This window comes from Colius striatus, chromosome 1, assembly GCF_028858725.1.
Source record: "Colius striatus isolate bColStr4 chromosome 1, bColStr4.1.hap1, whole genome shotgun sequence".
NCBI lineage: Eukaryota > Metazoa > Chordata > Aves > Coliiformes > Coliidae > Colius > Colius striatus.
The window spans coordinates 143,207,736-143,231,768 of record NC_084759.1 but is presented as its reverse complement, the minus strand read 5'-3'; the positions used below and the strand labels follow the sequence as shown (position 1 = coordinate 143,231,768).

The following is a 24,033-nucleotide window of genomic DNA, read 5'->3' as shown; positions in this document are numbered from 1 at the left end:
TCCTCATAACCACTCCTGCTTGTAGAATGGAAATCTGATGGCAGGTGTTAGATTTCACCTACTCTGGAGTGCTGAGAGGAGGAACTCCAGGGTTTTGGAGGGATGGGTTTGCTGTTCCCACATGGGAATCTGCCTTTTGTTATTCCCTGTAAATAAGCTATTTAAGCATCCATTGCTTGTAATTTAAGCTTGAGTCAAAATCTGGTTTGTGTACCACAGGGTGGAATTTTAAAGTTTTTGTCTGCGGAAGGCCTAGATGGAAAAGGATGTTTTCATTTTCTGTTTGCACATAATGAAGACAGCTATGTGCCAGAAGATGAATGTTCTCAGGAAGCATTGCAGGGTAATGGCTGAATAAGCTTCTGGTTTTGTTTACAGATCCTAAAATGAAGTTGTATGTCATAATTTTCTTGCTGAATATAAATATCGGAGAGTAGACAATTAAACAATGCCAACAGATTTCTTAGTTAAAATAGACTCAAAAGATGGCCTACCTAAAAGTAAAAAATCTCTTTCTCCTCTTCAGTGATTCCCAATCAGTGACATGGAGCAGCCTGATGCCACTTTCTTGTGTTGTTTCCCATTCTATGTATATTTACAGCTGCTGTTGCTCAGCTGCTGTATTTAGATTCAGTTTAGTTGAGATACAACTTGAAAAACTGAGATAAATGTCATACAGAATGTCTCACAGATTTGTAGCCTGTGGGATATTCTGTAAAGAGACAAAAATTAAAATATTATAAACATTTGAATTAAATATTTATCTTGACTTTCTGTTGCAGCAAGATTGGGAGAGAACTTCTTATTTATGGTACTGTATCTGCCCATACCTAAAGCACTTCAATATCAGTACACTATTTCTTATGAAGAAAAGCCTCATAACTCTTAGGTGCTTTGAGAATGTTATGACTTCATTTTCAAGTGGAAAGTGAAATGCCTAGAAACAATGTCCACTGAAATATTGAGTTTATTCAAAGGACTGATTCAGACAATGTGCCCTGGGCGTTTGTTGCCATTTTTTAATCCAAGTTAAGCAAACCCATCTATTCAGAGGAAGAAGGACTATTTGCCCTTTTTGATACAGGCTTCTGGAGATGCATGTATGTGAATGTGCTATCACAGGCTTGTGTAACTGTCTGAAGATGCTGAAAAACATCAAACAGATATTACATGTATTGAGATTTAAGATCTTTCAGAGAGTGAAACATTCCTATCTTCCATTCAAAGAAGCTCAGTGATACTGCATCTGGCTTTCTGGGAGGTCTCTGGTTAGGATACTCTGTGTTGTACGAAGTACTTTAGTTATCTGTCAGTATCACATACACATTGTAGCTTGTTTATTCTTCAAAGACACAGATGTCACCTTCTCTCCATGCAGCCTGTTCCAGTGTTTGACCACCCTTGTGGTAAAAAATATTTCTCCTTAAGTCTAAACAGAATTTCACATGGGCATACTCGTGTCTTATCCTGTCACTGTGCGTTTTTGACAAGTTTGACTGTGGCTTCTCTTTATCCTGAAACCAGGTAGTGACAGGCAGCCCTGAAATCACTCCTGAGTCTTCTTTTCTTCAGGCTCCACAGACACAGCTCACTCAGCCTCTCCTCAATGCAATAGGTACTCTGACCCTGACCTTCTTTCATGATCCTGTGTTGGGCTTTTCTCAAGTAAGTCCATGCCTCCTTTGCTCTCAGGAGCCCAACTCTGGACAGACATTGCTCCAGTTGTGGTCTCACAAATATCATATGAAGAGGAAGGATGACTTCCCTGGACCCACTCTTGGCCTTCTTTGCCATGTAGGGTATGTTGCTGGCCCATGGTCAACTTGTCAACTGAGACCCCAGTTGTCCCCTCAGCCTATGTTTGTGCATGGGATTATTGCACTCTGGACATGGGACTTGCATTTGCTTTTGTTGAACATCATGATATTCCTGTCAGACCTGGTCTTGATGTCTGAAAAGCAGCCCTGCCTTGCAGTGTGTTGCCTGCTCCCCCACTTCAGTGACATCCACGTAGTATACGTGAATAGCAAAGGAATGCATCTAAATTTATCTGAATCAATTTTAAGTCAGGGTCACATGGGCTTAGATGCTTCCTTTCAGACAGGCAGAGTTAGTCACTGCAGGCTCCCCTTCGATTATGGTGTGAAACAAAGATGAGATGCTCAGAAGTGTTATGGAGCTCTTGTTGAGTTTTGTGCTTCTGGCTCCAATGCAGTCAAACTAACTTCACAGAATAAAACAAATCTAGAAAGTTAAAAAGTCCTCTAGAGCACTAATTCCTAGCTTCCTCTTTCTTTTGCAAATGAAATTTGCTCCGGTGCTAACAGCCCACACACAGCCCTGTGCATCGCCAGACTTCTGTGGGGTGGTTTAAGCTGGTACTTCTCCAACTGCGAGGCACTTGCAAAAATATAGAAGAGAATGCTTCCGGTAGAAAGAGACATTTCTTACTATTGGCTCGGAGATGCTGATTGTAGAGGAGAGGCTGGGGGCTCGAGTGGAAGAGGGAGACAGGACAGACCATTGTATGTCAAGATAATTTAAGGAAAAATTGGATTAAGTGATCATAGACTCCTTATGTCAGTTGAATTTGTTCCTCTCTCTGTCAGAGCAAAGGTATACATTACCTAGCTTTTCCTGCTCCAGATCCCCAGTTTATGGTAAATTAGTCCATTGGACTGTTCTTCCAGTGCTCTGTGCTCTCCCAAATTGTAGGAGATTTATAGAAGCGATGGCATTGATCCTGCAAAGTGTTGGCCTTGATCCAGGAAAGCACTTCAGCCGGTAATTAATTTTCAACTTGCATACATAAAAGTTAAGTACGCGTTTAAGTGCTTGGCCAAAGCGCTTGGTATCTTGAGCCCTCTGAGAAACTACTGCATCTGCTTTTTAAAATCTAATTCAGTCTGTCACATAAAAAGATGCCATAATCGTTCCTTCTCTATCCCCACTTTCAGGATACGAACGTTGTTCTTGGATCAAACAAAAAGAAAAGGGCCATTTTGAAAAAAGAGTAATTAAGAGGGTTGCCCCATGTTCAGAGTGCATGCTTGTGGTTAATGGGAACTTTTACTGCTGCTGAGTGGATCACTTAATCCTTTTATTTCTGTAGCTGGCATTTCCTACTTTTTCTTTTTTGCCAAACATCAGTACCTTTATAAAGCAGTCATCTGTTCTTGATTTATAAAAATGTGTCGTGAAACTCCAGCCAAGGGATCCAAAAGCTTTATAAATTGACAAGCTAGCTAGTCTTTAATTAGTGTAGAAGAAAAGTGGTTCTTTATTTGGTTTTGCTTCATTCATGTAATTTATATGAAACACCACTAGAAGAGAAAAAGACTAATACAAGTGGTTTTACTTAGCTTAGTGCACAGGCAAAATGTTCTTCCAGTTAAACAATTAGAAAGGAGAAAAATCTGCAAAGCCACATATATTATCAGCTGAAATTTGCACCTTATAAACAAGATCTGGTTACATGACCATGTCAGTTGAAATCTAAGGCTAAAGCAGCACAGTGTTTGCATATTTTCTGTATCCCAGAACCCTTTGTTTCTTTTTGTAAGTTTTGCTATTCATATTCTTTTTATATCCAAAATAAGGAAAAAATTGTTCCAGCCCAGCTAAACATCCTTTGTTATTTGTTCAGGAAACCTTCTAGTTTTTCTAAGGATAGAAATGCAGAGTGATACCAGAGAAACTGTAGCTCAAATAAATAACCATCCTTAGATTTTTGTTCAGGAAATCTTGTCTGTTTTCCATGGCAATAAATGAAGAGCAATGCTGGAAAATAACTAACTTGTCAGCATAGCCATCTCTCAGCTATCTCAGCTGATAATCTATAGGATCTGAAGACCAGACTACTCTATCCTAATGATTGACTTGCAAAGGAATTATTTGGAGATCCTAGGCAGATTTTATTTAGCAATATTTTAATTTCACAGTATTAATTTAACTAAGTCATAAGTGGATTTGTAACAGCACTTCTTGTCTAAGAACATGCAAAGACACTGCAGGGGTTTTTAAGGAAATGCAAATGTTTTGGTGTCTCCATCCTACTGATATGTGAGCAGGATTGGTGAGAGGAAGTGTCCTGTTCCCAGGTCAGTCAGTGCCTCAGTGATCTAACTGGGGCCAGGCCTCTGAAGACTCACTCTAAACCTAGTGTTACACCAACAGCTTCCCTTCCTGTAGGGCATGCGGCTTCCCAAAGACATCACTGGGAGGGTCTTGTGCTGTACTTCATGCCTGGAAACACTTTTGCTGTCATATTCTTCATGTATCTTTATCTCATAGGATTAATGTGGCAGAATTTGATGTCTTTGCCAAAAAATGTTCCTGGCCAAGAAGGCCAATGGCATCCTGGGACGCATCAAGAAGAGTGTGGCCAGCAGGTTGAGGGAGGTTCTGCTCCCCCTCTACTCTGCCCTGCGGAGGCCTCATCTGGAGTCCTGTGTCCAGTTCTGGGCTCCCTAGCTCAGGGAACAGGGAACTTCTGGAGAGAGTCCAGCACAGGGCCACCAAGATGATCAGGAGACTGGAGTGTCTTTCTTATGAGGAAAGGCTGTGGAATCTGGGACAGTTCAGCTTGAAGAAGAGACTGAGGGAGGATCTCATTAACACAAGTATTTGAAAGTGTATGTCAAGAAGATGGGGCAACACTTTTTTCTGCAGTATCCAGTGATAGGACTAGGGATAATGGACAAAAGTTGGAACACAAAAAGTTCCACTTAAGAAAAAACTTCTCTACTGTAAGGGAGGGAGTACTGTGAGGGAACACTGGCACAGGCTGCCCAGGGAGGTTGTGGAGTCTCCTTGTGCCTGGACGTGTTCCTGTGTGACATGATCTAGGCAGACCTGCTTGAGCAAGGAAGTTGGACTAGATGATCTTTCGAGGTCCCTTCCAACCCCTACTATTCTGTGAAAAGATAAATATTGAATCATAGAATTGTTTGTTTAAAAAAGACCTTTAGGATTGAGTCCAACCATTAAGCTAACACTGCCAAGCCCACCACTAAACCGTGTCCCCTCTCAGTGAAAACATTCTTCTTAATCTCCACTCTAAACCTCTCTTGGCACAACTTGAGGCAGTTTCCTCTTGTCCTATCACTTGTTACTTGGGAGGAGAGTCTGACCCCCACCTTGCCACAACCTCCTTTCAGGTAGGTGTAGAGAGCGATAGAGTTGTAGAGAGTCTCGGCTCAGCCTCCTTTTCCCCTGGCTAAACAACCCCAGTTCCCTCAGCTGCTCCTCATATGACTGGTGCTCTAGACTCTTCACCAGCTTCATTGCCTGTCTCTGGACATACTCCAGCACCTCAATGTCTTTCCTGTAGTGAGAGGCCCCAGACTGAACAGAGTATTTGAGGTGGTTATGACTCAACAAACAGTGTATCTGGCCTGTATTTGCTTGCCTGATAGCCAAAATGAAATACTTTTTGCTCTTCAGTGTGTGGTGTTGAGGAATGCACTGTTTTGGGGGTGTTTTATCTTCACTGGGATCATTGTGTAGTTCTCAGCGTGGCAGTCACCAGAACAGCAGACCAAATGGCAGGTTCATTAAAGCCTGTGTCCTCCCAGTTCCTGAGCATAACGTATGGAAACAGTAATGTGCTGCGGAGATGCTGGGTGTGCAGACCATGGAGAAAAGGAGCACAGGAATCATTTAGTCTCTGCTAAAAGGGTGAAGATGTGAACTTTCCAACTCATTAAAGCAGTTCCTCGGTGGTATGACCTAAACATGTACTTAAGAACTGTTTCTTTTTTTTCCCCTCCTCCATCTCGCAGGTCACAAGGGAAGAAGGAGGAAGCTGTAATCTTACTGCGGGACTCCATTAAGTATGGCCCAGAGTTTGCAGATGCTTACTCAAGCCTGGCCTCTCTGCTGGCCGAGCAGGTAAGGGGCATGGCTCAGGCTCCTGTGCTTTCTGCACCTGTGTACACAGTGCTGCACGTCCCAGTGGAGCAACTCTCGAGCTGCTTTAGAGATGCCTTTCTTAGAATGAGAGGCAACTCGTTCGCAGTGAGTTGCACCCACATGTTGTGGCTCTGAATTAAGTCACTGTGGAAGTCGTGAGTAAATACCTTCTCTGCAGCTCCCTGCGTCCGTTGGCAAAGTCTTAATCCGTTGCACCCTGAATGTTGTGACAGTAGAATAGGCGAGTGCTTCCCCTTCAGACACACATGCCCACATAGATAACCTTGAAAGGTCATAATAAATCACTCCAAAGTCAGGAACCAGGTGCCCTCTGCGGCGGAGTTCTGCCCCATGTGTGCATGCAACAGAGTATGGCCCTTAATTACCGTGGTAGGTGATCACATAGAGTGGGAAGGCTCGCTAGCTTTACGTTGCTTTTAATGAGCAGCTGTTCAATATTTTATTTAACCTCATTGTTCAATATGTGCCCCGAGGCTTTATTTACTGTGCATGGCCCAGGCTGCTCTCTGGAGGCAGGATTACTCATTTCCTATCGGGCTTGTTCCCCATGCTCATTACTCAGGGCTCTCCCCACTCTCTGCAGTTAGGTAATTTATTTCTACAATGTTCCTGTGAAGTGAAATATTGTCCTCATGGAGGAAAAGGGAAATTGAGCCACAAAAAGCTTGAGTGAAGAAGCCACAAAACATCGGTGCCCACATCAGGACCACCAAGCCCTGGCTTTCTCCACACCTGATGCAGCAAATGAAGGGTGCTATGCTTCAGGTGTTGCTCCCACCAACTGTGTCCCCAACCAGTGTCTCCAGTCTGGTGCTATAGGGGTGGATGACGAGATCCTCATAGCAGCACAGCTGCAGCACACCTCTGCAAACTTCTTGAGAACTGGTTTTTTTTTCTCCTCCAAGTTTCAGATGTAACTGTTCCACAGCATGGGGTGCTAAAGCTCTCTTAAAAGGTTGCCAAATGCAAGTACAGACAAAGCAAAATGGTATCATGTCTCACTGCTTTCCATTAATCTGGTTAGTGAAGTCTCTCTGCAAGGGAAGTGGATGAATTTCAGCAAAACTATAAGCAGGGTGTCTTGTTCTGATTTAGGCTTCTTTAATGATGTAGGTACTCTGCAAAACACAACTCTGATATATGTGGGTTACTGAAAGGTGTACTGGTTTATTTTCCCTTTTAAGTGACTTGCAAATATCTAGATATTATTGATGTTAGCTGCACAGAGCTGGAAATATAGTGTATGAATTGAAAGAAGAGTCTTGTTGAATGGGAACTGTGCTTTCAATAAGCCCATCAATGAGGAGTCTCCTGCATGTATAGGAAATGAGTCCTCTACGGTAATACCTGCTCTTAATGTTAATCGAACTTATTAATTACAACCACCAATTGTAAGGTCAACAGAGCAATAAAACCATTATAGAGTCCCAAGGCCTTCTGCCCAAAGCAAGTGCCATGGGTAAGTCCAGCAATAATTAATCTACTCTTATGTACAGATTGTTCATGCTCTTGTGACTTGAGTAAGTGGTAAGGAAAAGAGTTAGTATAATTTCCTCAGAAAACAGCTATTTCCTGCAGGCTTTTAACACCTTCTCATGTTCAGCCACAGCAGATTACTGCTTGATTGTGTAGCTTCTGCCTAGCACACCCATCCTAGTGAGTGCTGTAGGGGCCATCCTACAAATATGTGTTGCCGCCCTTGGCTATGAGCTGCAGAATTTCACCCTACGGCTGTGTGCTTCCTGGAGGGATGTGGGCACAAGTTTTGACATCTTCAGCCCAAAGGATATTGATGGGACTCCGTTTTTCAGTTCAGGGTTTTCCTCTTCATCCAAGTGATAGTGTCCAAAATAGCTAAGTTACAATCCTATTTTCCTGTCTACACAGACTCTCTCTCATGGCTGTAGGGCTATCTGTGATGCCAGGCAGCATGCAGTAGGCTGCATGGACAGCATTGCTGTGGAGCTTTGGGGCACGGAGCACAAACTGATCCCCTCTTGCTGGGATGAGAGGGAAAGGGGCTGAAGGGCCATAAGTGGCACGTTTCAATAACTCACATGAGGTGACCGTGCCTATGACAAACTGCTGCTCCTCCAGCTTTGCCCTGAGGCAAAGAATGAGGGAAATGGGTAGATATGGCTTAGTGAAATGATTCTGGGATTGCCTTAGTCAGTCCCATGAAGTGTGTTCCCCCCATAGCTAAAAGGTGATGAATCTGAAATAGGGCTTCCGGGTCCTTTCCTTCTACAACTGTAAAAAATGCTTCTGAGTGATGCACAGGCCTGTAACTCAATGCAATTGGCCTCTTTTCTCCCTGATAGTTGATTCTGAAGCATGAGCTGATGTGAAGAAAAAAAACACTGCCATGTTGTTGAGTTTGACTTGTTTGTGCTGTTTGTAGATGCCTGGCCTTCTTAGTGCTCTTTCTGCTTGGTATTATAACTTGGTTGCAATGTTTTCCTTTTTTCCCCATGATCACTGTGGTGATGCTGATATCAGAAATCAAACATTTTTGTTCACCATTTCACAACACTCCTGTAACACTGGTTCCACAGGATTTACTCTGATAGACTGGAATGGTACCTTCTTCTCAGCTCCTGCAGTTTCATCAGCCATCTCCTGCTACTTGATGGCTGTTTTCAGGCTCTAGTTTATGGTTTCAAGCGAGTATGTGTTGATAATACCAGCATACACTAAAAAAAGAAGAAACTTTTAAACTTAGCTGCAGAGAAGAGCCTATTCAGGCATAACCCAACTGAAAAAACTGAGCCATAAAAAAAGAAAGACTTAAAAACCCTCTATTTCAACTGAGAGATCCTCACATGCATAATTTTTTTTACTATCATAAAAATCTCATACATTTTTTAAGCCCATCTTCTGAATTTCGTGAGGTTGATAAATGTTTCATGAAGGTCTAGGAGCAGCATTATTAAGTGTTAATGAGAATCAAGCCTTGATGAACTTAGAGAATTTCTCCCAGGAAGAGGAGAGGCTTTGAGGGAGAAAGATTGGGCAGAAAAAGCTGGTCCTGCCCTTCCCCATTTTTAACTGTGCTTAATACAATCACTTTCTTAATCTATACAGACTCTGGGCTGAGCCTGAGGCGTGCAAGGTCAGGACATTAGGTGCCAAAAAAGCAATGCAACCATGATAAAAATGCTGAAAGTGCTCAGTATTGGTGAGTGTGAATATTTTGACATGGGACAGAACTAATACAGTTTAACGCAGCCATTCCGTGCTCTAAAGATCGGGTTTATGATCAGTAAATAAAATGTAGAAAGCTGACATATGTGCACACAAAGCCACATTCCTTGGCTGAAAATTGAAATTTGAGGAAAAGAAACTGATACAGGAATCTTTGAAAATGTGTCTGTTAATGTCTTGGTGCCACAGATGCTTTCTCATTTTAGTCAGTTCTGATGATAGCTATACTTTTCCTGACCCTGCAGGATAATGATGTCAAATTCACATAAATATATCCAAAATGTCCAAACTTAAGCACTTTTAAAAAATGTGTTTCTGTGTTTTATCACACGCTATCTTTTCTGCTGGCTGACCTTTATCATGTAAATGTGAAAGCACTTAACCATGGCAAACGATGTGCTTTCATCAAGTCATACTCTTCCAATAAGATTAATTCCAGCTCTCTAGTTCTGAAATAGGAGGTGAGAAAGGAGTCCACACATTTAAGCAGCTACAGAGCAAAAGCTTCCATCAGACACACCCTTTAAATCCAGAGAAAGGCTCAGAGGCTCTGGGATTTGCAGGACTTGAGAAGAGTCCATATCTGGGAATGGATTGACTTCTTAGTTCAACATGAAATCGAGTCCTGAGCAGGAGTGCTGCTTGCAGCCTCCAGGCTTCCCTCAGCAGAGACCTAGATGGGTGATTTCACTTGGGACCATCATCAGAAGGCTGTGGAGTTTGTCACCGTAGGCCTGTGCTGCTGCACGGAAGGGGAAGAATTGAAACAAGCATCTTGGGAGTTGAAGGCTTGCCTGACACCCGTCTGCACCGTGCTTGTCTGCAGTTCCTTCCACAAATACACCCAACAGCAAAGCTCTGAGGTTAGGGCGATAGGAAGACACTGATAACCTGTGCTAGCAGGCATGCAGGCAATGGACACACTCTCACTGGCTGGAGGGAAATGGAAACCTGATTAAGTTGCTATTTGATCTAAATGTGACACCTTATTTTCATTTCAGGATCGGGCTACCTCAGGCCAGATAGAGCCCAGCCAGTGGGACACTTTCCATAAGCAGGGTATTCCCGAAGAAAAGACCTGTATTTCTCCAAAATTGTTCAGCACCAACAAACCTCCTTGAAATCTATGCAAAATGTAAAGGCTCAGTGTATCTGGGAATTGACGTGGTGGCACATCCCATGAATCTCACTGAGCTACATCTCACTCATTGACAATGCCTGGTTTTAATCTGATTCTGTCAGATTTTCCCCACTCTTTTTATTTCCCCCCATCCTCCTCCAGCTTCCCTCATCTCCCTGTCTGAGCTCTCTATCCCCCAGTCCTCACACATGCCAAGCATTCTTTCCTTTTATTTTCCCCACTGCTTAGGGAATGAGCAGCAGAGCTCCAGAGGGGGAAGAGTTAGCGAGCAAGATGCTCATTAAAGAAAGAAATTAAAATATTTAATCTCCCAGGTGGCAGATATTTCTCAACAGAACCAATCCAACCCCTGTTGCTGTGTGTTTCCTGGCCGGGTGTGTGCCCAGCTGGGGCTCACTGATGTTGCACAGGAGCCACATTTTCCAGCTGGTATTTGTGTTTCACAGGTAGCTCCAATGTATGGAAGAAAGCTGTGTGAATTGCTCTGGGGTACTAGACAGCAGCTATGTTACATCCATGCCAGGGGGTAAAGTTTTGGCCTAGAAGGCAAGGATGGGCTGATGCCCCGAGCCCCCTGTGCAGCCAGGGAGTTGTCACAGGGTGCAGGTATGCAGCAAATGGTGCTGACGCCCTCTCTGTCACAGCTAAGAAATTTTCTTCTCTTTCAAGGAACGGCTTAAGGAAGCAGAGGAGGTCTATAAGGCTGGCATAGAGAATTGTCCAGAGAGCTCCGATCTGCATAACAACTACGGCGTTTTCTTGGTCGATACTGGTAAGTGAGAAGGAACAATGGATTTTCCCTCTCTGCCTTATTTGCTTTGATTTCTTTGATTCAGCAGTACACATCTAAAAGGGTGTCAAAAGCTTTGAAAGCAATAGATGTGCCTCCACTGTAGCTTAGAAATAAATATCCCCATGCTGATGAGATGGCACAGCGTACTGAAATTTGTAGTCAATGCAGGTACTGTGCAGCAGTGGCATTCAGCCCAGCTGTTCCCTTCAGTGTTTCTCACCATCTTCACACAGGCAGTTGTTCTCTTCAACTGGAGCTGGGCAGCACCCTGACAATACTGCTGTTTCTCTAGGGAAGCGTGGCCACATCAAAACAAATCCCAGGAACAGAAGTGGATCATTGTGGCCCTTGGAGTACTTGCAGCTCTACTTGGTGACAAAGCAGCTCTTCAACTCTAAAGGTTGATCACCACTGCTATAAAAACGTGGCTTTTAAACCACAATGATCTGTGAAAACAAAACCTAAGATGCTATGGGATAAATTGATTTCTCAGGAGCCCCATAACGACATCCAAAGCCTTTCTTTTGTGGACTCCTGGTTCCCATCCAAATTTCCTGTACTTGGGCACTTCCTGGCATCCACATAACAAACAACAAAAAAAAGCTGCTGTAATTGCTGCCTTTTACTGACAGCTTTATAAGCAACGCCAAGTTTGACAAACAACTAGTGGAAACCAAACTGCTGCCTCACTCTGGTTCCTTCAGAACAGAGCTGAGGCTCAACGGTGAAATATTGTAGGTTTAATGAGCGTGGTTGCTCCTCATTCTGCCCCTTTCACGCTGTGCCCAGCTCTGGTGGTGCTTGGGAAGAAATGATGGTGATGTCTGTCAGTCTGCAGCTGTCTGTCCTACCTCTGAGCTGATGTTCAGCCATTGCACTTCTGTAGTACCAGTGTGAAATAAATACCAAGTTGAAATAAATACCAAGCACAAATAAGCATTCATTTAAAAAAAAAATGAAAGTCATCATGGCATTAGCGACAGAGGTTGAAGTTCTGAATTTGTGCCCTGGCAAGACTCAAGCTTGCAAATAACAAAAATTCCACAGTAATTTCACTGACATTGTACTCATCTTTGCTTCCCAACCCAGATAAACTGTCCCATTCCTGCCAAAAATTGAGGTTCAAACGCAATGCAGCGTACTTTCCATTTTTTGCATTTGTGTATTCTGCCAAAGTCAAAACTGACTTTTCCTGGTTTACTCCTACACTTCCCTACACACAAACAACAGAGGAAAAAAAAAAAAAACACTGACTTTTGATACTTCAGGAATGATGTGTAAATAACCCTCCTGGAGCCATGACAAGGCGTGAAGGAAGTGGCTGGTAGTTAGCCCATCACAGGCTGTGCTCTTCCCCGGCAGGCACAGGGAGATGCTGTGAAGCACCATGCCAATTAACTTGGACTTTTTGCAGCAAGCCTCCAGCAAATGTCAGCTCTGGGGAGCCATAACTCTAGACAGCTCTGCAGTGGTCATAGGCACTTAATGTTTCTCCTTAATGATGCACATTGCCCCTGTGTGCTGGGCAGGGAAGGCACTGGCTGACTTACAGACTGAGGTGCATGCTCAGCTGCTTCCCAGGATGTTTTGTAGGTAGAATTTTCAAAAACATCTGCCTGCTCAGCAGTGGGAGAAAACTGAGGCTGCTACTGGATGTTTTGGAAAAACCCTGCCCTGAAAGATACATCCTTGGCCTTGGGTGAATCTTAAGTGCTTCTAAATCTCCCTGCAGATGTCCCTCCTCTCTCTCTCCTGTAAAGGAGATGCCAGTGTTACTTTGAGGTAGATAGTCTCAGGAAAACCAAAAAGCTATGAAAAGAAAATTCCCATGGCAGCATATGTTTGCATGGGCTGTTTTCAAGTGCTGCTTTCCATCTAGAAATGAAATTAAATACATTGTGAAGTTATTTGGTTTCAAAAATGCCAATCGTCAAAAGCTTTTTTGGTGGATAAAGCTCCACGAGTATCAGTTTTCATCAGGAGATTATCTGGTCTAGATTGTGCAAACCAATTAAGCACTGGAGTTAAAAAAATACAATATTGGCGTTGCTGAAGTGCTGCAACTTTTTACGTGTGCATTAATTTATTTAATAGGTAGTCAGCAGGCCTTGCCTAAAGAAAGCACTGCAAGCTCCTTCTTGAGGAAAGCCTTAGATAAAGAAAAATATCTTATTTGGGGTAGTGGCACCTTGTATTTTGCAGAATGTTGTATTTTGGGGTAGTGCTTGGTGATGTCTCGGGCTACCTACGGGACCTTGCACCAGGAGATGGGGCTTTTTTTCCAAGAGCAAAGCAGTGCCACCCGATGGCTCCTCTGCAATACAGAGATGGTGCCAACGGGCTCCAAAATAGGCACCTAGACACCTCTGGTCTAAGATTTATTGCCCTGAGGTGGGAATTGGCCAGTCACTGGCAGCTACTCCCAGTCCTGTTGAGCGATGCATAGGGGCTGAGCAGGGCCAGTGTGACAGAGATGGAGGGAATAGTCTCTGCTTGGAAAGAGCTGAAACTGTTTGTGTCTCAGGTGGAGAATAGTGGGTGGCTTATTGTCTGTGTTTCTGTTGCCCGTCTCTCCAGTGTGCCAGGAGGTGGTACACGTACCCATGCTCCCTTTTTGGGGTGGGCTTTGTCTTTAGCATGGGGGATGCATCCCCCCAGCAGCATGACAGGAGAGCACTTTTAGTCAACAATTGTCTTCTGGTGACTGTGCTTTTGACTTGCAAAATCCCACCCCTAGAAAAATCTCTTTCTAATCCCACCTCTAGAAAAATCTATTTCTCAGGATCGTCCCTGGATACTGGAGCTTGAATCTTAACTTGGACAGCAATTTTTTAGTCTCTGGAAAAGCAGAGGCAGGATTTCTTTCTCAAAATGGTTCACATGGCACAGGGCAATAGCTGAAGGAAATCCCAGAGCATTACTGCCTGCTGAATTCATGACAGGATTTTTCTGAGGCACCAGTTTAACGGTTATTCTCCTCTGCAGGGGCTCCAGAGCGAGCTGTGTCCCACTACAGGCAGGCCATCCACCTGAGCCCTTCACACCATGTGGCCATGGTGAACCTGGGCAGGCTTCACCGCTCCCTGGGGCAGAACAAAGAGGCTGAAACATGGTACAAGCGGTAAGAATTTAGGATGGGAGGCGGAGATTTCCCTCCTTCTCCTCCTGTACAGCTTGTCTCTGCTAAAGAGCTTCTGATACACAAATCTGTCAGTGCATATTTGGGTTTCCTCTTCTTCTTTCTCTGTCTTTTTGAAATCAGATTTACCTTTTGCTTATTTGGTTATTTTTGAGGAGTGCTTGGATGACACACAGACTCAGGCAGTATTGAGTTGCCTGGACTGTTCCCAAGTCCCCAGGATGGACATACTGGTGCTGTTGGCTGGGAGATGCTCTAACAATAAGGCCAAAGGTTTCTGGGTGGCATGAGCGGGTTGTTAGCATGACTCCCACCCTGCTTGAAGCTGGTCTATAACTGCCACACCGGTAACAGCCATAATTGCTGCAGAGCCCATCACCAAAACCTGAGCAGCATCAGGAACTCAAGCCCTTGCTAGCAGTATACTAGTAGACAGGCTCTGCCTCCCAGTAAGCAGCAGGATGTGGATGGGGAATGTGGGGAAAGGGGACGTTTCCTCCTCTTTGTCTTCCAGATTTGTGCTCACACTCCCCAGATTCTATCACCATCAGCTACCTCCACCTCTGCTGCATACTCACATGCATGATCCTCTCCTCTTCTCAGGTGGCCAGAGGTATTGCTGCTTTGGGCACGCTTATCCCTCTCTGGGACCTTAAATTTGTGCTTCCCAAGATGGGATGAACAGGGGGCAGAGCTTTGCTGTCCCATCTCAGCACAAGCCTCACTTTGCTCTTCCACTTTGATCCGCACACCAGCTGGATGCATCTCTTTTTCCCCAAATTCCAGGGCACTGAAGGTCTCCCGGAAGGCTGAAATCCTGTCCCCGCTGGGAGCTCTGTATTACAACACAGCACGCTACGAAGAGGCCTTGCAGGTTTACAGAGAAGCGGCTTCGCTGCAGCCTTCAAACAGAGAGATCCGACTGGCGCTGGTGAGTGCGGCGCCAGCTCAGCCAGGGCAAGGCCGTGACAGCGGGGCAGCAGCTGCTGGGTGCAGCATCCTCTGTTAAGCTTTTTAAAATCATAACCCTTTGTAATGTGACTCCATAGGCTCAGGTTTTAGCCATGATGGGACGGACAAAGGAAGCCGAAAAGATGACGAATCATATACTCCGCGAGGATATGGGGTGTCTGGAGTGCTACCGCCTTCTGTCAGCCATCCACAGCAAACAGGAGCACTATGCCAAGGTACCGTGGTTGTGGCATATGCCACAGGCATCTAAAAAACTCATTTCCATGTGTCTTAACAGTGTGGGGCAAACAAGGGAAGGAGGAAGATGACGGTTGTGCTGGGAGGCCTTGGTGGTGAGGAGAGCATGATAGAAGGGGAAAGGTACAGAATACAGTAACACAATGTCTTCTTGCTTTTTCACAGGCACTTGAAGCTATAGAAAAAGCTCTTCAGCTAAAACCAAAGGATCCAAAAGTCATCTCAGAGCTCTTTTTCACTAAAGGAAACCAGCTAAGAGAACAGAATCTCCTTGACAAGGCTTTTGAGGTATGACTGCTCTAAGCCCTGTGGATAGTTCTATATGTTAAAAGATAGAGTTAGCTCATTGCATCTGATACTCCCTGGGGCATGCATCCTGGCTGTTGGCCTTGGGAGCTCAGCAGTTCACCAGTGGCACAGCTAAAGCTATGGGGCAGCTAACTTTGCCAAAATTAGTTCCGTTTTTTGTCCTCATTCCTCTGTGGAAATGCAGCTCCCCGGTCTGAGAGGTTAAGTACAATCATGGAGGAGCCTAGGCCTTTTCTCAGTCCATGCAGCCCCCGCCCCTCTTGCTGGTGATGGCTAACTCCAGGTGGCTCAACTGGAAGCTTGGAGACCTGTGAGAGCCTTCCATGTTTTTGTATCTCACCTCCTTACCCAGTAGCTGAAAGATTAAATGTGGAGCAGGCAGCTTGATAGCTCAGAAATTGTTAAAGAGTAGTGTTAAATAGGATATGTTGGGACAATTCTGAATATTCTTGATATTCCTAGAGAAGTATAATCCTGATTTGAATCCTTTCCTATTGTAACACCAGAAAAACAGTGCTGTATGACAGAGTCCGGGAGGTCCTTGTTCGTCCTCTCCTGTGCAGTGTCAAAAGCAATGGGGAAGGATAGCACTGCCCTCAGGTCCTTGTGAAACCTCCACACAAGTGACTGTCTGCCAGCAGCTCCAAATTAAAGCCTTGCAGATAAAGAGCACCACAGCCCACACGTGGCTTGTGCTTGTCAGGCACCTGCCCAAGGGAAGAACCCTGATGTGCAGGAGATCCTATTGGTGCAGGGTGGCAGGGATTAGTGTGGCTTCTCATATGGTGCTGAGAGCAGGGAAAACCTGCAAGATGAGCTCAGCAGTGAAGCAGTATATTATGTTGCCTCTGCTGTAAAGAAACTGAAATTCAGTTCGTGCATTGTATATGGGAAGAATTTGAAATCATATTTTAAATGGATTCAAGAGAGGAAACTTCATTTCTCTTTCCCCTCCAGTACTGGTTTTGTTTGAAGAGTCAGACACTTAACCTAAAAATGTTTCCTATCTCCGTAGAGCTATAAACGGGCTGTGGAGCTCAACCCAGACCAAGCACAGGCTTGGATGAATATGGGAGGCATTGAGCACATCAAGGTATGACAATTTTGCTTTTCCTTAAGCTGTCAAGTGCAGAGATTGCTACTCAGAACAGAAAGCTAAATTCGTTTCAGACTGCCAAGATCTATGTGTTTGTGAACACTGAGTGTCCCTGACATTTTATCCAGAGAGGAGGAAAGTCTGTCCACCCCAACCGGAATTTACCAACCAGGTTGCTTGGAAATATGTATCCTGTAATGTAAATCTCATATTTTAAGAGAATGAGCTGCAAGGAACAACCTGCCTATCTCTAAAGTTTTCCTGGTTCTGTTGTTGACCTGTCTTAGAAAAATGTCACTGTGAGACGACTTTTAAGATTCCTCTCTACCTAATTAATTTAATAAAGATGTCTAATGCAGAATGCTGGCATGAAATTATGGAAATAGACAGCCTGCCCTGTGGTTGCTTATCTTTTTGAATACTTTAGCATATCATTATGATTTGAGTCTTAAGGAGTCACATTGTGTGATATCCTCAAGCTGTCCCGTTGCTGAGTAAAATTAACTCTTCTGGCACAACGTGATGGAAAAACGTAAATCTACTTCTTGCCGTATGTGTTTGATCAAATTTGGGCTAATGACACTCAGGGATCTTTTTCACAATGAAAAAGTATTCTCATTACCTAACAATGTCAAGTTTTCTAAAACTCTTTTTCCTCTGTATTGTGATCTTCACGATTCCCAAGGAATGAACTTTCTGTGTCAGGAATGTGAATGAGATCTGTCACTCATTTTCTTTGTAGGGAAGCTACGTCACTGCCCGTGGCTACTATGAGAAAGCCTTACAGCTGGTTCCAAACAGCAAGTTGCTCAAGGAGAATCTGGCCAAACTGGATCGCTTGGAGAAACGGTTTCAAGAAGTCCAGGAGAAGGACCAAACATAGCATTCAGTCACCAGTGGAAACAAACTCATGCCCCTCAGAGAAGTGTATGGTGGAAGCCTATTGCTCAAAGTGATGATGAAGGAACTTTGATAGGATTCAGAATGGCAGAAGGCAAATTTTGAATGCATGTTTATGTTTGACCAAAGTTACAGGAGACACTCAGCTCCTGTGGGACATGCTGGAGAATGAATGAATGAAAACATTCCTTTAATCAAGATTTACATTTAGGCTGAACCCATTTTGATCACACCAGGAATGTGGGTGGGACATGTACCTTCAGTATCTCGGTTATCACTGGGGAAACCCTGGAGACAAAGCAATCACCTATTGCAGCAGGGGTGAAGTGGCACCTCCTGTTACTCAACACAGGCTCACCTCGTCCACATAAAGTACCACTGATGGGTTTCGTTGCAAGCGCTGCCAGATCCCTCTGAGCCAGGAAAAATGGTCATAATGGTCACATAAAAAGGTTTCAAGGGGTTAATACTGTGGAAGAGGTAGCTGCTTTTACAGCTCTAATTGTGACTTGAAAATTATTCTAAAGAAAGGGAAAATGGTATCCGAATGTCACCTTAGAAAGATGATTCTACAAGTAGGACAAATGATCCTTTGAGGGAAAACCTCATCTGAATGTTTTACTCATAAGAGTCATTTTGTAGCAATTTGGGTTAATAGTGTCAGTATTATCAAATATCATATGGCTTTACCCTTTGCCCTCTCCCTCCAGGACAAATAATTATTACTCTGAAAAAAAAATGGAAGCATCCAAAGATAGTTGGAAGATCTACGATTACTTGTCCTCCTGTGCAGTCCCCACTAAAGAAACAACCAACCAATCAGATCAGTGTAGGAGGTAAAGCCACGGAGAGATTAAAGAAGATTTTCTAGCCTGGAATGGTACTGAGAAGGCTTTTTTTTTATGGATGTGCAGGAACAAAGCCTGTTTATCAAAACACTTTGTCGAAGTGTTCTCACCCACTCCCCCAAAAGATAAAGAAAATGACCTATAGCTGATCCATCATAAATCTATATTTTTAAATACTGAAGTGGGAAGACAAATTCTCTTCTGAAATGGGGCTTTTATTTTTGAGCTTTATTTATTTAACTTATAGTAATACTCAAATAAATAATATATTTTCACTGGTTTATATGAGTTGAGCACAGCTGGCCATATGGCTGGGCATTGGTGACTTGTATTGTCTGAACTTAGAACAATGCAGTACCACAAGACACGCTTGGAAACTCCCCCTGATGATGTTTCTAAAGTAAATGGCTGTAGAGTACATGGGACGATACTGTCACTCCAGCAGCAGCACTTCTGCTGCTTCCACCAGGGTTTGCACCAGTTCACGTGGCATGTTAATAGGATTGTGCTTGGTGCTACTGCCTTTGGGTGTGGACAACAGGTTAAGTCATCAGTTTGTTCCTCTTGCATCAGGAAACCACCACACAAAAAAAAGTTGTTGTATGTGAACTTGATTGTGTCAATCCCTGCAGAAGAGCATCCTGGGCTTTGCCATTGTTAGTAAAGGACGGTCCAGATTAGTTCTGTGATGCCTTGATACACGTCTGTCAAGAAAAGCCTATGTGTCAGTGACCCATATGACACTCAAATTTACTTGGTGCAGGCCATGTCACCTCAGCAAGCTTCAAATTCAGCCAGCATGATGGGACAGATGTGTGCTGGTGGCTTGGCTGGTTTCCTTTAAAAAGCTCAGTGTGTGGCCACTGCTGGTGGTTCAGTTACTGACAAGTTGTTAGCATGACACAGCTGTATTTGGAGCTTGAGGGAGTCTTCACTGGTGCAGATGTCTGCCCTGCCAGGGACTGTGGACCTGCTAGAGCCGTGGCTGTGTGCCCACTGATTCAAGGCTGGACTTGGGAGGGATAGGTCCCAACTTGCCAAAGAGATCAGCCAGTGCCCACAGCTGGGCAGAGATGGGAGGGAGTGGCTATTGTGGGGAGAAGGTGGTGACAGACATTTCTGGGCTCTCTGTCTTTGAACTACCTTCCCAAAGGAGCAGAAGGGACCAAAATAAGTCTTTTGCTGGTGAATTTCCCCTTCTGCTCCCAGTCCCAGCAGCCCACTTTGCTTTCTAGGGCTGAGGGCAGGTTTGAGGTCTTGAGTCTGGGTCAGCAACCCTTTTTTTTTCACATGACTTTTATGTCTTTGGATTTGCTGACATTTCTGCACGTCTCCAGCACAGGCACTCCACTAAAAGCCATGCATGGAGGAGTATTGCACAACATTGGTACTGCCAGGATGGCCAGGAATAGATGGAGTCATACCAACAGAGTCTGATGGAATGGGGATACCAATGCTTAAATGGGCTCTATGAGCAGTTGGTTCCCCACTGTGTATTGCAAAACTACAGATGGCTCGTTACTGGGGTATTCAGAGGTACCTGAGTACTGGAGTACTCAAAGAGCTCCCTGCCTCTGCCCAGGGTGAGCCTTCCTTGGGGGCACTTTCACCAAAGACCCATGTGCCCAAGCCGGCTGCTTGTCTGTGGTATGGCTGTGTGGCAGCGAGTCTGGGGCTGTCAGAGCACTATTTCAGGCAACCCCCAACAGCCATGCCATGCAAACCCTCCCCACAGGGGGAGGCACCTGCAGAGTGCTCCAACAGCTACCTGAAACATAGGGGGATAGGTGTGTGTGGGGGGAGATATTTCTCATTTGAAAACATGTATCAGCTATAAACTTTGCTTCATAAAGTTATATTAAATAAATGCTATATATTCTACAGGCCCCACAACAGTGTGGCTTCAAATTGTGGCCAATGGAACATATTTTTTCAAATAAAGAAGAAGTTGTATTTTTTATAGCAAAGCCTTGTGAGGGGGAAGAGTTGGTTTTGTGTTTTTAACTTCAGCTTAAATCTTAGTTTGTCTTTCCTGAGAGGCCTGGTAGAAATGATTGTCCCTTTCCTGTCCTTAGAACCTGATCAAAGCCATCTTGACCTCCTAAAACCAATGCATGTCTAAAGGTATAATATAGCTTTGGGTGCCTGCTTCCCAGATTACCCAAGGATTACTATATTTGCAACACTGTCTTACTTGCAGAATAATGTAGGAAGGTGAGACCATCCGCCTGGTGAGGGAGGCGGTCTGGTTGGAAAGCATAGCATATGTTCATCCACTCACCTGAATTAGGCAGGTAATGTATCTACAGAGTTTAGTTTCAGTCAAACTGGATTATGTTTATATGCCAAAAGGCTGACTCTCCACATTTTGAAGAGGGGTTTGTGGTAGCTATGGAGAGAGGAGGGCTCGATTTTCCTGAACCAGCACTTTATACCCCCCTATGCAGGATGACGGTGATGGTCTGCAAACTGGCAGCGTATTTGGAGGAACGATGGTTCAGACCCTGGGCTACCAAAGCAGTAAAACTTTTATGAAGTTCTGAGCTGACTCCCTGTCTCATTGGTGTCCACACTGAAGTGTTGTGTTCGTTGAGAACATTAATCTTACGAAAGGTTTATTTGCAGGCGAAGAGGAATGGAGTATGATACGATATGGGTTTACCTCCAGTGAAAGGAAGGGCAGTTGTGGAAGATAAATAGAGCAACTTACTTTGTGATAAACTGGATATTATCCTAATTAATCATAGGAAATGTCCTCTTCTTCTAGCATTGCACAGGTTCTAAAATAATGAGTTCTAAATACATTGTTTTCTGCCAACTCCAGTGCTCAGCATGGTTAGCAGAGATTACAAATTAATAAATGGCTGAAGCTTTACCTTGTGAGGGAGAGTTTGCTCTTTCTGCAAGCTTCATTGGCTAAACCTCAGTGCTCACCAATACTGAAGTGGAGAATTAACACAAAGCTGGTTAGACAGGACTTTCATATATTCACTGTGCATCTTAATTCTAAATGAGAAACATAATTGTGTTGCTTTTTCCTTTCCCCGTGAATAATATTTTTGGCTGATAGATTTTTGTTCTATTTCATTGCTTATTTAAAGTCTCACATTCTTTACTTCTATTCCTTTTCCCATCCCCTGAGATAAATGATGTGGTGGGGGCAATTTCTCTCTCTTACAGACTCCTTGGACTAGAATTTCCTACAAATGCGCAGGCAACTTGTTTTGGCCAAAGAGTAAATGAATGCAGCAGTGTAAATGTCCTTCAGTCCAGAGATCTTGATGAGGACAGGGTGGGGGGTGATGGGCATGTATGCACATGGGTGAAAGAAGTCTAAATCAGAAAAAATCCAAAATAAAGAGCCTAACTTGCAGGGGAGGCTGGAAATCCCTCAAACTGTCTAAAAGCTACAAAAGCTTTTCAACAGTTACAGAAAAAAAACAGGTGAAATATAATGTACAGTATTTGGTAAAGAAAAATGATTGCCATTCTAATTTTAATAATTAGGTCATTTAAAATACAATTGTATTGTAAAATGATTGTAAAATACAATCTTTTGTCCCACTTGTCCTCAGCTCAGTGAAACAGTTGGTATATGCTTAAGCCTCCTCAATCTGTATGTGATTTAAGTTGACCAAGTGCTCAAATTCTGTCTTTCATATATGCAATTATGCTCAATCGTTGGAATATAATAGCCCTTAGAGAGGGGTGGTTTTTTTCCTCCAACCTTCTGTCTCTTGCAGCAATTTCAAAATGCACCATTTTGCTTTCATTACATTTAAAGCCAGCAGAAAACAAAAAAAAAGGAAAAGAGGGGAGGGTCAAAAAGCGCTTGGCATTCACTAGTGTTTCATTGTGGCAAAACTGCTTCAGGAAATGTTGGTAACTTTGTGCAAAAGTTCATTGCCACGTTTGTACTGACTTGCTGACATTTTTTTTTCTTCTGGAAAATCCACCTCCCCCCCCCCCAGTGGTATCCTCTGTAAAAGTTATGGCTTCTCCACCTGTATTACTGTAGAAATCTCTGCCTGAAGTGGATGTCGCACCGTGTGTTCCTCTCACTCGGGAATTGTTTGCGTTGCCTGTTGTTAATATGGTTCCTACTTCTGTACCTGATTCTTTTTTAATCAGTTGTATGTGTCTTTTTCTTTCTTTTTTTAAAAAAGAAAACAGCCCATGGATTTGAAAACTTTTAAAAAGAAATCCACACTTAGCAGTTGCTGAATATATGTCAGTGGTACAGGAACTTGCAAAGCCTTTGCTTTTTTCACCGTGGGACTTATGGCTAGACGTCACATAAAGGAGCTATGCTCTCCAAGTCTTTGCAAAAGAAAATGTATGTAAATGTCTATTTTGTATAAAAAGTAAGAAAAGTAAGTGTCACGCCTGGTTTTGTTCTCTTGGCTGTGAAGTCACTCTATTCCTTAGGATCTGTTCCTCTGCTGGAGGTGATTGAGACAAAGTTTCGTACTCCACTTGCCTTCATTTTACTGCCCAAAGAGTCCCAGTGATTGCTCATGTAGGAGCAACTGTGAAGCAAGTGTATTTAAGTCTGGACATATAAAAGTATTGTAGCAGGCATATTTTGGAGTCTGAACATGAGAAAGGATAAAGGCTGGTGTGTACACCATCTTGATGATTGGACGTGTCCTTCTGACATAAGCTCTTCATTTCAGGCTTTATTCATCTGTCAGGGATGCATCAAACTAGGCTACAGATCACAAAGAGGAAAACAACAGAAATTTAAAAGAAAATAATTTTATTCTAATTCTCTTCTTCCTAGCAGATATTCCTAGGTGTTCCTGCATGCTCCCAGGGCTGGGTTCACTCAGAGGATCATGTTGCTGAGAAACACCTCCATTGAAAATGGACCTGAATCAAAAGCCCTGAACACAAGCCACAGTGTTTCCAGCCATCTTTGTGTATGTAAAACCCTCTGTAGCATAGAATCATGGAATGGTAGGGGTTGGAAGGGACCTTTAGAGATCATCTAGTCCAACCCCGCTGTAGAAGCAGGTTCACCTAGATCAGGTCACATAGGAACTTGCACACTCACTTTGAAGTCAGTCCTTACACCCTAAAGTTCTCCCAGATCCCAACAGTGCAGGGTTTCTTAATTGAGCTTGCTACCCAACACCCACCTACACCGAGGGACAAATAAGATGTGTTGATCCCATATATTGATGAGAAGCTGCTGGAGGTGTCCAAGTCTCTTGCTGTCCCCTCTGAAGAAAAAGGCAAACACACCACAGTGCTTTATAAACACAACCCTCCTGGCTGTCCCAGGTGACCTGGTGTTCCGGTTTGGGCCCCTCACTACAAGAAGGACATTGAGGTACTGGAGTGTGTCCAGAGACATGCAACAAAGCTGGTGAAGATCTGTAGCACAAGTCTTATGAGGAGTGACTGAGGGAGCTGGGGTCTTTTAGTCTGGAGAAGAGGAGGCTGAGGGGAGATATG

The 24,033-nt window shown here is 43.8% G+C and overlaps 1 protein-coding gene across 1 annotated transcript in view; it reads left to right on the top strand.

Moving 5' to 3' along the window:
• TMTC1 (transmembrane O-mannosyltransferase targeting cadherins 1) overlaps nt 1-22,950 on the top strand; it is a 151,044-nt gene extending 128,094 nt beyond the window's left edge. The window contains exons 13-20 of the mRNA XM_062010316.1: nt 5,784-5,892; nt 10,949-11,051; nt 14,058-14,193; nt 14,998-15,142; nt 15,261-15,398; nt 15,586-15,708; nt 16,745-16,822; nt 17,568-22,950. Of these exons, the coding sequence (XP_061866300.1) occupies nt 5,784-5,892; nt 10,949-11,051; nt 14,058-14,193; nt 14,998-15,142; nt 15,261-15,398; nt 15,586-15,708; nt 16,745-16,822; nt 17,568-17,708 (973 nt within the window). The 3' untranslated portion in view covers nt 17,709-22,950. The remainder of the gene's footprint in view (nt 1-5,783; nt 5,893-10,948; nt 11,052-14,057; nt 14,194-14,997; nt 15,143-15,260; nt 15,399-15,585; nt 15,709-16,744; nt 16,823-17,567) is intronic.
• The last annotated feature ends 1,083 nt before the right edge of the window (nt 22,951-24,033 follow it).